We start from the raw sequence: 13,278 nt of genomic DNA, 5'->3' as shown, positions 1-13,278 counted from the left end.
CTCAATAAACAAGCAAAAGAATCACGCGGCGTACCTGTTGAGATCCCAGATGCGAACAGTATTTCCAGCAGCGGCGTACAACACGGATCCTGATGGGTTGAGTGCAATCTGGTTGATCTGACATTCTCCATGTGCAAATGTTATTGTGCGGGTGGTGGCTCCGGCACACGCATCCCCTGACACTACTTGTCCTGATGAACTGAATGAAAGCAAGAGGGGGAAAAACAATTCAATGGAAGAAAGACACAGGGAAAAACCTTGCACATCGGCATGATTTACCCACAAACATAAGATAAAGTGGTATGAAAAAGTATCTGAACGTTTTGGTATTTTTCATGTTTCTGCATAAAATCACCATCAAATGTGATCTGATCTTTACCAAAATCACACAGATGTGTAAACAGTGTCTGTTTTAAATAAAACCACCCAAACATTTACAGCTTTTATTACTTTTACTTTTAATTACTTCAGGTCTTTGCCGTGTGGAGATACAGATCTTACCCCCACCCAGGGCTATCAATAGAATGGACAAACATGCCCGTCACAAAGTAAATGCCATTAGAAATGAATGGGAAATTTAGACGTCTATGGCCGTCAATGGCAGCACCCTTCAAAAGCGTCAATGGAATCAGGGAAGTTTGGGGGACACGTCCAATTGATATCTGATCATTTCCTGTTGATTTGGGGAATTTTTGTTTTTCCCATTGAAAATGAATGGGAAAAATTTGGGACGTCCATGGCCGTCAATGACATTGAGTTGCATAGGCGTTGATAGAATTCAAATCCATTAGCATCAATAGATTTGACATACATGGCCATCAATGGCAACAATGCAATGTAGATTCTATTGGAAATCCCATTGAAAGTGAACGGGACATTTCCCATTAAAAAATGAATGGGAAAATTTTTGGCAAATTCCCAGGGAACCGTAATTTTTTTCCAAATTCTGTGTCCCGAAATTTTTGATGTCCTAATTATGTGATTTGGTCATAAATTGTAGGACAAGTAGCGGTTTGAAAACATTTTTAAAAATCGGAAAATCGGCGTTTACGTGAAAACGGAAATTTTTTCGGGGCCGTTAGACAAAAAGCCACAGTCACACGAAAATTCCGGACGTGTCGATACCTGAACGGTGCCGATGGTGCAGCGGTATGGGCTGTGCGGCGCGCCGAAAAAACGCGGAAAATAAGATGATTAATAATAATAATAATAATAATAATAATAAAGTTGCAGAATAACATTATCTGGCTTTGCCAAAAAGGCAAAGACCAGATAATAAGGATAACATGCAAACAATGACAGAAGAGGGAAAAATAGTAGGTGAACCCTCTGCCTAAGGAGACTCAAAGAGCAACTGAAACCAATTTTTACCAAACAATTTAACTCAGGTGTGTGCCCAATCACTGATGAGTGGTTTCAAGCTGCCCTGCCCACTATAAAACACACACCTGGTAAAAATTGTCTTGATGAGAAGCACTGTCTGGTGTGCTCGGTCAAAAGAGCTGTCTGAAGACCTGCGATCAAGGATTGTTGATTTGTATAAAGCTGGGAAAGGATGCAAAACCATCTCTAAAAGTCTAGATGTTCATCAATGGATAAGGTTGTCTCCAAATGGAGAAAGTTTGGCACTGTTGCTTCTCTCCCAAGGAGTTTCTGTCCACTAAAGCTGACGCCAAGAGTTCAGCGCAGAATACTCAGAGGTAAAAAAGAACACTAGAGTGTCTGCTAAAGACTTACAGAAATCACTAGCACAGTGCAATATCTCTGAGCATACGTCAACTATATGAAAACTCTGGCCAAGAATGGTGTTCATGGGAGGACTCCACGGAGGAAGCCACTGCTGTCTTAAAAAAAAAAAAAAAAACATTGTTGCTCAATTAATGTTCGCAAAAAGGCACTTGGAAACGCCACAGAAGTTTTGGCAAAATATTTTGTGGACTGATGAAACCAAAGTTGAATTTTTGGGGAGTAACACACAACGTCATGTGTGGAGGAAAAATGGAACAGCTCGCCAATATCAACACATCATCCCCACCGTGAAGCATGGTGGAGGTAGCACCATGATTTGGGGCTGTTTTGCTGCCTCAGGCCCTGGACCACTTACAATCATTAATGGAAGAATGAATTTATCAGGACATTTTGCAGGAAAACGTGAGGCCGTCTTTCAGACAGTTGAAGCCAAAAAGAGGATGGATGCAGCAACAAGACAATGATCCAAAACACAGAAGTAAACCAACTTCAGAATGGTTTTAGAAGAACAAAATACACGTTCTGGAGTTGCCAAGTCAAAGTCCAGACTTGAAACCCATTGAGATGCTATGGTATGAGCTAAAGACACCGATTCATGCCAGACATCTCAGGAATCTGACTGAACTACAGCAGTTTTGTCAGGCCAAAATTAGTCCTGATCGATGTGCCACACTGATCTGCAGCTACAGGAAGTGTCTGGTTGAAGTTATTGCTGCCAAAGGAGGGGCCATAAAATATTAAATGTGATGTTTCATTTACTTATTTTTCCCCCTTTCTGTCATTGTTTGCATACTATCCTCATTTAAATATGAAAACCTATAAATGTTTGGGTGGTTTTAGTTAAAGCAGAAACTGTTTTTTCATCTGTGTGATTTTGACAACGATCAGATCACATTTGATGGTGATTTTATGCAAAAATTTGAGAAATTCCAAAAGGTTCAGATACTTTTTCATACCACTGTATAACATAATTTCTCCTGTATTCAGTTCATGTAGACATTTTACTCTATTCCTGCAAATATCTACAGATTCTCAATTGCACGCAGCTAGTCGGTAGGGACACTTACGTGAGCGTACGGACACACTTGGCTGGATCACGTATGTCCCACACCTTGATGTAGGATGTAGAGACGGACAAGACCAGACCCGAGGAGGTACAGTATTTGACGGAGACTACATTATTCGGGTGGCCTTTGAGCGTGATGATCTCCTGACCTGTCACCAAGTTCCACACCTTACAAGTGCGATCTGGAAGAAATTGTTAAAACTAGTGAGCGACTTTCATGAAGTTTGCCCCTCATCAGACACAAATTGATATAAAAAGTGGAAACTGCAATTTCTGGAGAAATTAAAATGGGGGTTTGCTGGTGTAGTTGCATGGCTGTCAATGGCAACGGATTACTTGGGCACCAGTTGAATGTCAATGGGCTGTAATGGTAAGTTTTTGGTCAAAAATCACAACCACACAGGTTTTTCTGCCATTGACAATGAATGGGAAATTTGGACATACATGGCTGTCAATGGCATCGAGTTACTTGGGTACCAGTTGAATGTCAATGGACAATCATGGTAAATGTTCAAAAATCACAAGGACCTATGTTTTCCTGCCATTGGAAAATTAATGGGAAATTTGGACAAACATGGCTGTCAAAGGCATCCCATTAAAATGAGTGGGACAGTTTTGGGGGAACTGTACATTTTTTGAAAATTCTGTATACAACTTTTATGCCCCTGGCCGTCTTGGAATTTTTGATATGTAAATTATGCGATTTGGCCAAAAAAATTTTATTTTTCATTTTCCCCCCAAAAAACCATTTACGATCGAACGGAAAATGTTGGGGGCACATTCAATGAATTCCCTGCGTTGCGCAAAAATTCCGGTCATTTTAATATTTGAATGGTGACAGTTAGTCAAACGATTTGAGCTGTGCGGCACGCCGAAGAAACGCCATTCAAAGGGAATTTTACTACCAGAGATTTTGCCTTGCAAAGCACCATCTAACTAGAAACTGCAATTTCTGGAGAAATTACTTCTGGTCTTTGCTGTGTGGAGATAACACTTTGTGTAATGACAATAAAGACATTCTATTCTATTCTATTCTATACAGATCTTAGCCCCGCCCAGGACTATCAATAGAATGGACAAACATGTCCGTCAATTACAATAAACAACGTAAATGCCATTAGAAATGAATAGGAAATTTGGACGTCCATGGCCGTCAATGGCAGCACCCTCCATAAGCGTCAATAGAATCGATGAAATTCGGGGGAGACGTCCTATTGATATCTTGTCGTTTCCTGTTGATTTTGGGACATCATTTTTTTTTTGCCATTGAAAATGAATGGGAAAATTTTGGGACGTCCATGGCAGTCAATGGCATCAACTTTCATAGGCGTCAATGAAATCCAAGTACATTGGGGCCAATAGAATGGAATAACATGTCCGTCAGTGGCAATAAACACAGTAAATCCCATTAGAAATGAATGGGAAATTTGGACGTCCTTGGCCGTCAATGGCAGCACCCTTCATAAGCATCAATGGAATCGGGGAAGTTTGGGGGACACGTCCTATTGATAGCTGGTCATTTCCTGTTGATTTGGGGATTTTTTTGTTTTTCCCATTGAAAATGAACAGGAAAATTTTGGGACGTCCATATTTTTTTGCTATGTGGCTAAATGGATTTTGCCATGTAGCATTTTCTTTGCCACATGGTAAAATTGCCATGTGACATTTTTTTCCCCCCATGTGGCATATTTTTTGCCATGTGGCAAAACTGATATTGCCATGTGGCTTTTCTTTTTTCTTTGTTTTGCCATATATAATAAGGTGATCTTTACCATTGAAATAATGATGGAAATTATAGAAAAATATGCAGCAGGGTCAAGAACCAAAAGTGGTACTTGCCATGTGGCAAAATGGATTTTGCCATGTGGCATTTTTTTGTCCATGTGGCAAAATGGATATTGCCATGTGGCTTTTCTTTTTTCTTTGTTTCGCCATGTGGCAAAATTTGATTTTTCCATGTGGCAAAATGGATTTTGACATGTGGCATTTTTTTGTCCATGTGACAAAATGGATTTTGCTATGTGGCATTTTTTTGCCATGTAGCAAAACTGATATTGTCATGTGGCTTTTCTTTTTCTTTTCTTTTTTTTTTTTTTTTTTTGCCATGTGGCAAAATTTGAATTTGCCATGTGGCAAAATGGATTCTGACAGATGGTATTTTTTTGGTATGTGGCAAAATGGATTTTGCCATGTAGCATTTTCTTTGCCACATGGTAAAATTGCCATGTGACATTTTTTTTTGCAATGTGGCATACTGTATTTTTTGCCATGTGGCAAAAGTGATATTGCCATGTGGCTTTTCTTTTTTTTTTTTTTTTTTTTTCTTTTTTTGCCATGTGGCAAAATGGATTTTGACATGTGGCATTTTTTTGGTATGTGGCAAAATGGATTTGCTTGTCGCATTTTTTGGGAGGGTATGTGGCATTTTTGGTTGCATATGCCAGTTTTGAAGGCCATACACGTTCAAATTTTCCATTCATTATAAATGGCAGAAAAAACGTGTGGCTGTGATATTTGACCATACACATTACATTACAGCACATTGACATTGAACTGGCACCCAACTCAGGCTTTGCCATTGACGGCTATTCAAGTCCAAGTTTTCCATTAACTTTAAATGGCAGACTGTGATTTTTTTAGCCATCCACTTACCATTACAGAGCATTGACATTCAACTGACACCCAAGTCAGCTTATGCCATTGATGGCTATGAACGCATGCATAAAAAATGCCATATGGCAAAAAAAAAAAAAAAATGCCACATAGGAAAATCAATTTTGCCACATGCCAAAATAAATGCCACATGGCAAAAAAAATGCCACATGGCAAAATCAGTTTAGCCACATAGCAAAAAAAAATGCCACATGGCAAATACCACTTTTGGGTCTCAGCCCTGCCGAAAATGATAGCAGAACAAAGAAAACTTTTTAAAGCACAAACATAGCACCAATTGATATCAATTGTATAAAAATTTGCATCTGACGGGGTGAGGCCAACTTGACGAAGGTTAGTAAGCGTACCACAGTGCTACGAATGGATCTGATCGTGAACACTGACTTTTGTGAGTGCGTCAGTGTACCTTTGGATCCGGTAAACAGTAACTCATCCGTGGCGTCGACACACAGAACCGGCTTTGAATGGCCCTCGGCAACAGACATACACTGCAGGGGGGCTGTCCGACCCCCCTTCACGCCCCCGATAGGATTGATCACACCCCTGGAAAAAAAAAAAAATCATTTGCTGTGTTACTTCCTTGAGGCAAAATAACATGCTGTGATTTCGCCTATGTTTCTACAGATGGAAGCACAGCCACAGGCAGATACGTATTACATGCTCATTTAAAAAAAAAAAATGCATACATACTAGTATTTACCATAATTACGACACCACATGAACACAGCATCAATCTGCGCATGTCAAAATAATCTGTTCCGACTGACGGTCTGATGCATTAATGCACAAGACCTAATCGGATCAATATTTTTAGTGCCCATGAACACAGTGTATCCGATTATAATTTTAAACAGAACACTGATCGGGTTGACGAAATTTTGTCCATGTAAACATAACCATTGACACTTGTGGCAAAGTCATTCTTCTGCAGCCAATATTAGCTCTTTGCTAGCTAACCCACTTCTTCTCCCAAACAAAAGCCCTAAATATACATGGAACACACGCAGACAGTTGATTTTATATGCACTCAACCCTCCCCGATGTAATGCTGAGAGTACTGTGTCAAAGTGAAGTCAGCAGAGTGAGACAAGTGCAAAGAAATGGTGAGAGAAAATTGGTCTCTTGTGGGTTTCTATATAAGACGTGTGGGGATGTGTGTGTGCACCGTATGATTAAAATTTGGGGTAACACTTTATTTAACAGTAGGTTCATAAGGCTGTCATAAGACTGTCATAATTATAACATGACACTGTCATGAGCATCAATGAATGCTTACGACATATGCAGTGTTGTCACGAACTAGGGTTGTTCCGATCATGTTTTTTTGCTCCCAATCCGATCCCGATATTTCCCAATCCGATTGCTTTTTTTTTTTGCTCCCGATTCAATTCCAATCATTCCCGATAATTTTTCCCGATCATATACATTTTGGCAATGCATTAAGAAAAAAATGAATAAAACTCGGACGAATACATACATTCAACACACAGTACTGTATTTGTTTATGACAATAAATCCTCAAGATGGCATTTACATTATTAACATTCTTTCTGTGAGAGGTTATGACGGTCATAAGGCCAAATGAACCACCATTGCTTGAAGAAGCTTCATTTGGACATTACTGCTCTCTTGGAGAGACAGTCAACCTCTGCTGCCACCTGTCGTCAACACTGTTGTTGTCCTAACATGCCTCCTAGCATGCACTGCAGCGCTACAGATGTAAATAACAATCAAAATTCATGTTATTTGCCAATTATTTCTTCAGTTGCTGTTCCAGTTGTTTCATTAATTGCTAATTATGGTATTTGATAACATTTTATTTGACAGTTGTGCCATAAGACTATCATAATTATGACTTGACACTGCCATGAGCATTAATGAATCCTTATGACAGATGTCATTTTGTGTCATTGGCAAATCATCTCACTTTTGAATAGATTTAAAAGATCCGAGCTGGACATAAATGGAGTTAGTGACATAGTTTGCTGGATGACAATGACATCTGTCATAAGCATTCATTAATGTCCTTGATAGTGTTATAATTATGACGGTCTTATGACGCCGCTCTCAAATAAAGTGTTACCTACTAACCCAAATAAATCAACAAATAAGCCGCGCAGGACTATAAGCTGCAGGATACTGAGGGAGGGAAAAAAGTAGCGGCTTATAGTCCGGAATTTACGGTAATGTTAATGTCATCTTGTGGATTTATTGTTATAGTAAACTAATACCGTATGTTGAATGTATATATCCGTCTTGTGTCTTATCGTTCCAGTCCAACAATAATTTACAGGAAAATATAGCATATTTTAGAGATGGTTTGAATTGCGATTAATTACGATTAATTCATTTTTAAGCTGTAATTAACTCGATTAAAAATTTTAATCGTTTGACAGCCCTATTAATTACACAAATTAGAGAAGCATCATGTGATTTTTCAAAGGGTGCCGATAGTTTTGTCTGGCCCATTTTTGGAGTTTTGTGTAGAATCATAATGATTTAATTTTTTTTCCCATTCTATTTTGTGTTTTTTCATTGCAAGCAAAGTAAATGAAGATATTACTACCTAAGCATTTGTCATGTCAAAATGAGGATGGTCTTATGACCGTCTTACGAACCCACTGTCAAATAAAGTGTTACAAAATTTGGAAAAGTCACGGAATTGTCCCCTCTTTTTCTTGAAAATAATGTAACAATGTGTGTTAGGTAAACCTGTGTAAATGTTCGTATTAGTACTCTCAAAGGATTGTTTTTCAGTGTGTGTGTGTGTGTGTGTGTGTGTACGTGTGTGTGCGTGCACATGCATGCAAAGGGGTAAACAGCAACTACAAGTCATCGTTTTTCATTCTTAAACGTGTTTGTCTAATATTCAGTTCCTGTTGGCGTTCTATCCATCGTGAGAGGTCGTCAACGCCTATAGTTTTTATTTCACACAAAACAAATGGGCGGAGCTGACATCTGCACAGTTCGTCATTGGCTTTTTTCATCAACGTTGCCCAACAACGTGCCCAGGAATAGAAATCAAGAGGAAGTCCGTTGATCTATGTTCTCCATTAAGGAGAGTTGTGAGCCTGTGTGAATGATTTTTGTCATCTGTGTGAATTGAAATATTGGCACTCATTGAGAACCTGAAAGATTTTGGTAACAATTGCTTTGACAGTGGGTTCATAAGACTGCCATAATGATGACTTGACAGTGTCATGAGCATTAATGAATGCTTATGACTAGGGTTGTTCCGATGTTTTTTTTTTGCTCCCGATCCGATCCCGATCGTTTTAGTTTGAGTATCTGCCGATCCCATTGCTTTTTTTTTTTTGCTCCCGATTCAATTCCAATCATTCCCGATAATTTTTCCCGATCATATACATTTTGGCAATGCATTAAGAAAAAAATGAATAAAACTCGGACGAATATTATACATTAAACATACAGTACATAAGTACTGTATTTGTTTATTATGACAATAAATTCTCAAGATGGCATTTACATTATTAACATTCTTTCTGTGAGAGGGATCCACGGATAGAAAGACGTGCAATTCTTAAATTATAAATGTGACTTTGTATATTGTGACTAAATATTGCCATCTAGTGTATTTGTTGAGCTTTCAGTAAATGATACTGTAGCCATTTAACTGTTCTGCCCAAATGCATGATGGGAAGTGCAACCATGACTGCGCAAAGTGGCACCAATTGATATATCTTCTCTGCGTTGGGTAATAACATAGGTTGTTAAGAAAAAGATCAACTACTACCTTTCTTCCCCACATTGCTTCTCACGATATTTCTAATTGTTAAGAGAGGGATTTTAAGGCTTTAGCCAATTAAAAAAAGGCTGCAAAGACTGCCAAAATTCACTCTACTCATTTTACGCTGCCTTTCACCTCTATATATATAGATAAAACGGCGCCATTATAGATTGAACACGACAACGCGTGAGTGGGTCGTGCAGCGCATGCGGTAATTGCGTTAAATATTTTAACGTGATTAATTTATAAAAAATAATTACCGCCGTTAACGCGATAAATTTGATAGCCCTATTTTAAGCCAAAACTAAAGACTCTGGATGAGTGTAAGACATTTTGTCTGTAACGTTAAATACAATTAGAAAACGATTCAATTAAAAAAATATATATACATATTAAAAAAAGGCATGTCCGATATTTTTTTTGCCGATTCCGATACTTTGAAAATGACGTAATCGGACGATCGGGACATCTTATGACAGATTATGGCAAATTATGTCGCTACCTGTATTTATGTCCAGTCCGCATCTTTTACATCATTTGCCGAATGACACTGAATTACATCTGTTATAAGCATTCGTGAATGCTCGTGACAGTTTCATGTCATAATTGTGACGGTCTTATGACAGTCTTATGAACCCACTGTCACAGAAAGTGTTACCACGTTTTTTTTTTTTTTTTTTTGTTAAACAGTTATTAGACAGTAATAGTGATTTTTTTTCACCTTGTCAGGGCAGGCAACAGACTCGTAGGGGCCTGGGGACAAGAGACCATTATAGGGCCCCCCCCCACCACACCACACCACACCCCACCCCATTGGTTGTCACGACAACATATGCAGTACTTTAACGCTTTGCCAGTAATGACAGTGTAAATTTTTAAATTATTTGAGATGGACAGTTAAATTTAACAGACCGTAATGTGATGTGACACAATATAAACAATTTCCATCTATTGTCCCATGTAGGCTACAATACAATACAACTGAGAGTGCTATGCCTGCCTGCTAAGCAACAAAACAAGGGTTTTCAAGCCCTCAAACAGTGATGCGCCCAGATTTTTTGACAGCATTTATAACATCAGTGAAATCCAGTTTTTGAGCAAGCTGACGCTCAATGGAGAGCATGGCTAGGTTGTTAAGCCTGCCCTGTAAATGTAAACATTCAGTGTTCGCGGCTGTTGTTCACTTACCGACATCACCGTCCACAGCCAACTCTAGCCCTAATTCATCTATTTTTCATTTTTCTTTTCTTTTCTTTTCTGCGCACCCGATTTATGATGACTTGCCATGTTTAGAGTTTATAACAATGACAGATTTTAATTTCCCGCTTCAGGGCACGTACGTAGTGTAGCCTTGAGTGTGCCAGAGCGAGGTCAAACTATTCTCTGCTAAGACAGATGGGGTGGGAGCGGGGGGCTCATGCAAATAAAACAAAAAAGAAATACATATATATTAGAAATATATAGTATCTTAAAGTTTTTAATTATCAAGTAGAAGATAATATTTAATCAGACAGTGATTTAAATAAAAAAATATTTGAATGTGAACTAAAATAAATTACGGGTCATTCAGGGGCCCCTAAGGTCCTGAGGTCCGGGACAACATTAATCCCCCAACCCACCCCCCCTCGACTGGCTTGTGCCTTCTCCATAAGCGGCTGCTGTCATTATTTTTTTATGCTAGCATGAGAAATTTCTTTTGAGTACAGAAACACAAATGTGATTAAGACACTAATACACACAAATTGCTTTTTTTATTGCGTTAACAAACTGAATCAAAAAGTTAATTCACAGCAAAAAAGGTTGCACACAAAACAAATTTAATTAGGGAAAAAGAGAAAGTAGAAGAACAGCTAGTAAAATAAAAGAACTTAAATAAGATGATATCATAGCATGCAACAAGCAGTCGTGCCACCTTATTCACCACCTTCATGGGTTATGGGCCATGTACAGAGGTATGAAAAAGTATCTTAAACTTTTGGAATTTCTCACATTTCTGCATAAAATCACCATCAAACGTGATCTAATCTTTGTTAAAATCACACAGATGTTAAAACAGTGTCTGCTTTAACTAAAACCACCCAAACATTTATAGGTTTTCACATTTTAATGACGATATCATGCAAACAATGACAGAAGGGGGAAAATATGTAAGTGAACATTCTGCCTAAGGAGACCTAAAGAGCAATTGAAACTAATTTTTACCAAACAATTTAAGTCAGGCGTGTGCCCAATCACTGATGAGTGATTTAAAGCTGCCCTGCACACTATTTACACACACCTGGTAAGAATTGTCTTGATGAGTAGCATTGTCTGATGTGCATCATGGCTCGGTCAAAAGAGCTGTCTGAAGGATTGTTGATTTTTATAAAGCTGGGGAAGGATACAAAACCATCTCTAAAAGTCTGGATGTTCATCAATCGACAGTCAGAGAAGCTGTCTACAAATGGGAAGAGTTTGGCACTGTTGCTTCTCTCCCCAGGAGTGGCTGTCCAACAAAGATGACGCCAAGAGTTCAGCGCAGAATACTCAGAGAGGTCAAAAAGAACCCGAGAGTGTCTGCTAAAGACTTACAGAAATCACTGGCGCAGTCCAATATCTCTGTGCACACATCAACTATATGTAAAACTATGGCCAAGAATGGTGTTCATGGGAGGACACCACGAAGGAAGCCATTGCTGTCTAAAAAAAAAAAAAAAAGTTGCTTGTTTAATGTTCGCAAAAAGGAACTTGGACATTCCACAGATGTCTTGGCAAAATATTTTGTGGAAAGATGAAACCAAAGTTGAACAACTGAAACCAATTTTTACCAAACAATTTAAGTCAGGCGTGTGCCCAATCACTGATGAGTGGTTTAAAGCTGTCCTGCCCACAATAAAACACACACCTGGTAAGAATTGTCTTGATGAGCATCATGGCTCAGTCAAAGGAGCTGTCTGAAGACCTGCGATCAATGATTGTTGATTTTTATAAAGCTGGGGAAGGATAAGAGACCATCTCGAAAAGTCTGGATGTTCCTCAATCGACAGTCAGAGAAGTTGTCTACAAATGGAGAGTTTGGCACTGTTGCTTCTCTCCCAAGGAGTGGCCGTCCACCAAAGATGACGCCAAGAGTTCAGCGCAGAATACTCAGAGAGGTAACAAAGAACGCTAGCGTGTCTGGTAAGACTTACAGAAATCACTGGCGCAGTCCAATATCTATGTGCACACATTAACCATATGTAAAACTATGGCCAAGAATGGTGTTCAAGGGAGGACTCTACGGATAAAGCCACTGCTGAAAAAAACATTGTTGCTCGTTTAATGTTCGAAAAAGGCACTTGGACACTCCACAGATGTCTTGGTAAAATATTTTGTGGAAGGATGAAACCAAAGTTGAACAATTGAAACCAATTTTTACCAAACAATTTAAGGTGTGTGCCCAATCACTGATGAGTGGTTTAAAGCTGCCCTGCCCACTATAAAACACACACCTGGGTAAGAATTGTCTTGATGAGAAACATTGTCTGATGTGCATCATGTCTCTGTCAAAAGAAAACCTGCGATCAAGTATTGTTGATTTGTATAAAGCTGGAAAAGGACACAAAACGATCGCTAAAACCACCAAAAATGACGCCAAGAGTTCAGCGCAGAATACTCAGAGAGGTAAAAAAAGAACCCTATAGTGTCTGCTAAAGACTTACAGAAACCACTGGCATAGTCCAATACCTCTGTGCACATATCAACTGTATGTAAAACTATGGCCAAGAATGGTGTTCATGGGAGGACTCCACGCAGGAAGCCATTGCTGTCTAAAAAAAACATTGTTGCTCATTTAATGTTTGCAAAAAGGCACTTGGACACTCCAAAGAAATTTTGGCAAAATATTTTGTGGACTGATAAAACCAAAGTTGAAATTGTTTGAGAGTAATACATGCGCGGAGGAAAAATGCAACAGCTCACTAACATCAAAATCTCATCCCCACCGTGAAGCATGGTGGAGGAAGCGTCATGATTTGCGGCTGTTTTGCTGCCTCAGGGCCTGGACAACTTGCAATCATTAATG

At 38.9% G+C, this 13,278-nt stretch overlaps 1 protein-coding gene across 5 annotated transcripts in view; it reads right to left on the bottom strand.

Annotated features, from left to right (window-relative positions):
- The window catches only part of kif21b (kinesin family member 21B), a 159,756-nt gene that overhangs the window by 24,007 nt on the left and 122,471 nt on the right, over window positions 1–13,278 (bottom strand). For all 5 annotated transcript variants that reach the window (XM_057845038.1, XM_057845041.1, XM_057845040.1 and 2 more), the window contains 3 exons: window positions 5,895–6,031; window positions 2,817–2,997; window positions 35–199 (listed from right to left, as the gene is read on the bottom strand). In XM_057845038.1, coding sequence (XP_057701021.1) covers window positions 35–199; window positions 2,817–2,997; window positions 5,895–6,031 — 483 coding nt within the window. The remainder of the gene's footprint in view (window positions 1–34; window positions 200–2,816; window positions 2,998–5,894; window positions 6,032–13,278) is intronic.

Source organism: Corythoichthys intestinalis, chromosome 9, assembly GCF_030265065.1.
Source record: "Corythoichthys intestinalis isolate RoL2023-P3 chromosome 9, ASM3026506v1, whole genome shotgun sequence".
NCBI lineage: Eukaryota > Metazoa > Chordata > Actinopteri > Syngnathiformes > Syngnathidae > Corythoichthys > Corythoichthys intestinalis.
This window is presented reverse-complemented; position numbering and strand designations above follow the sequence as displayed.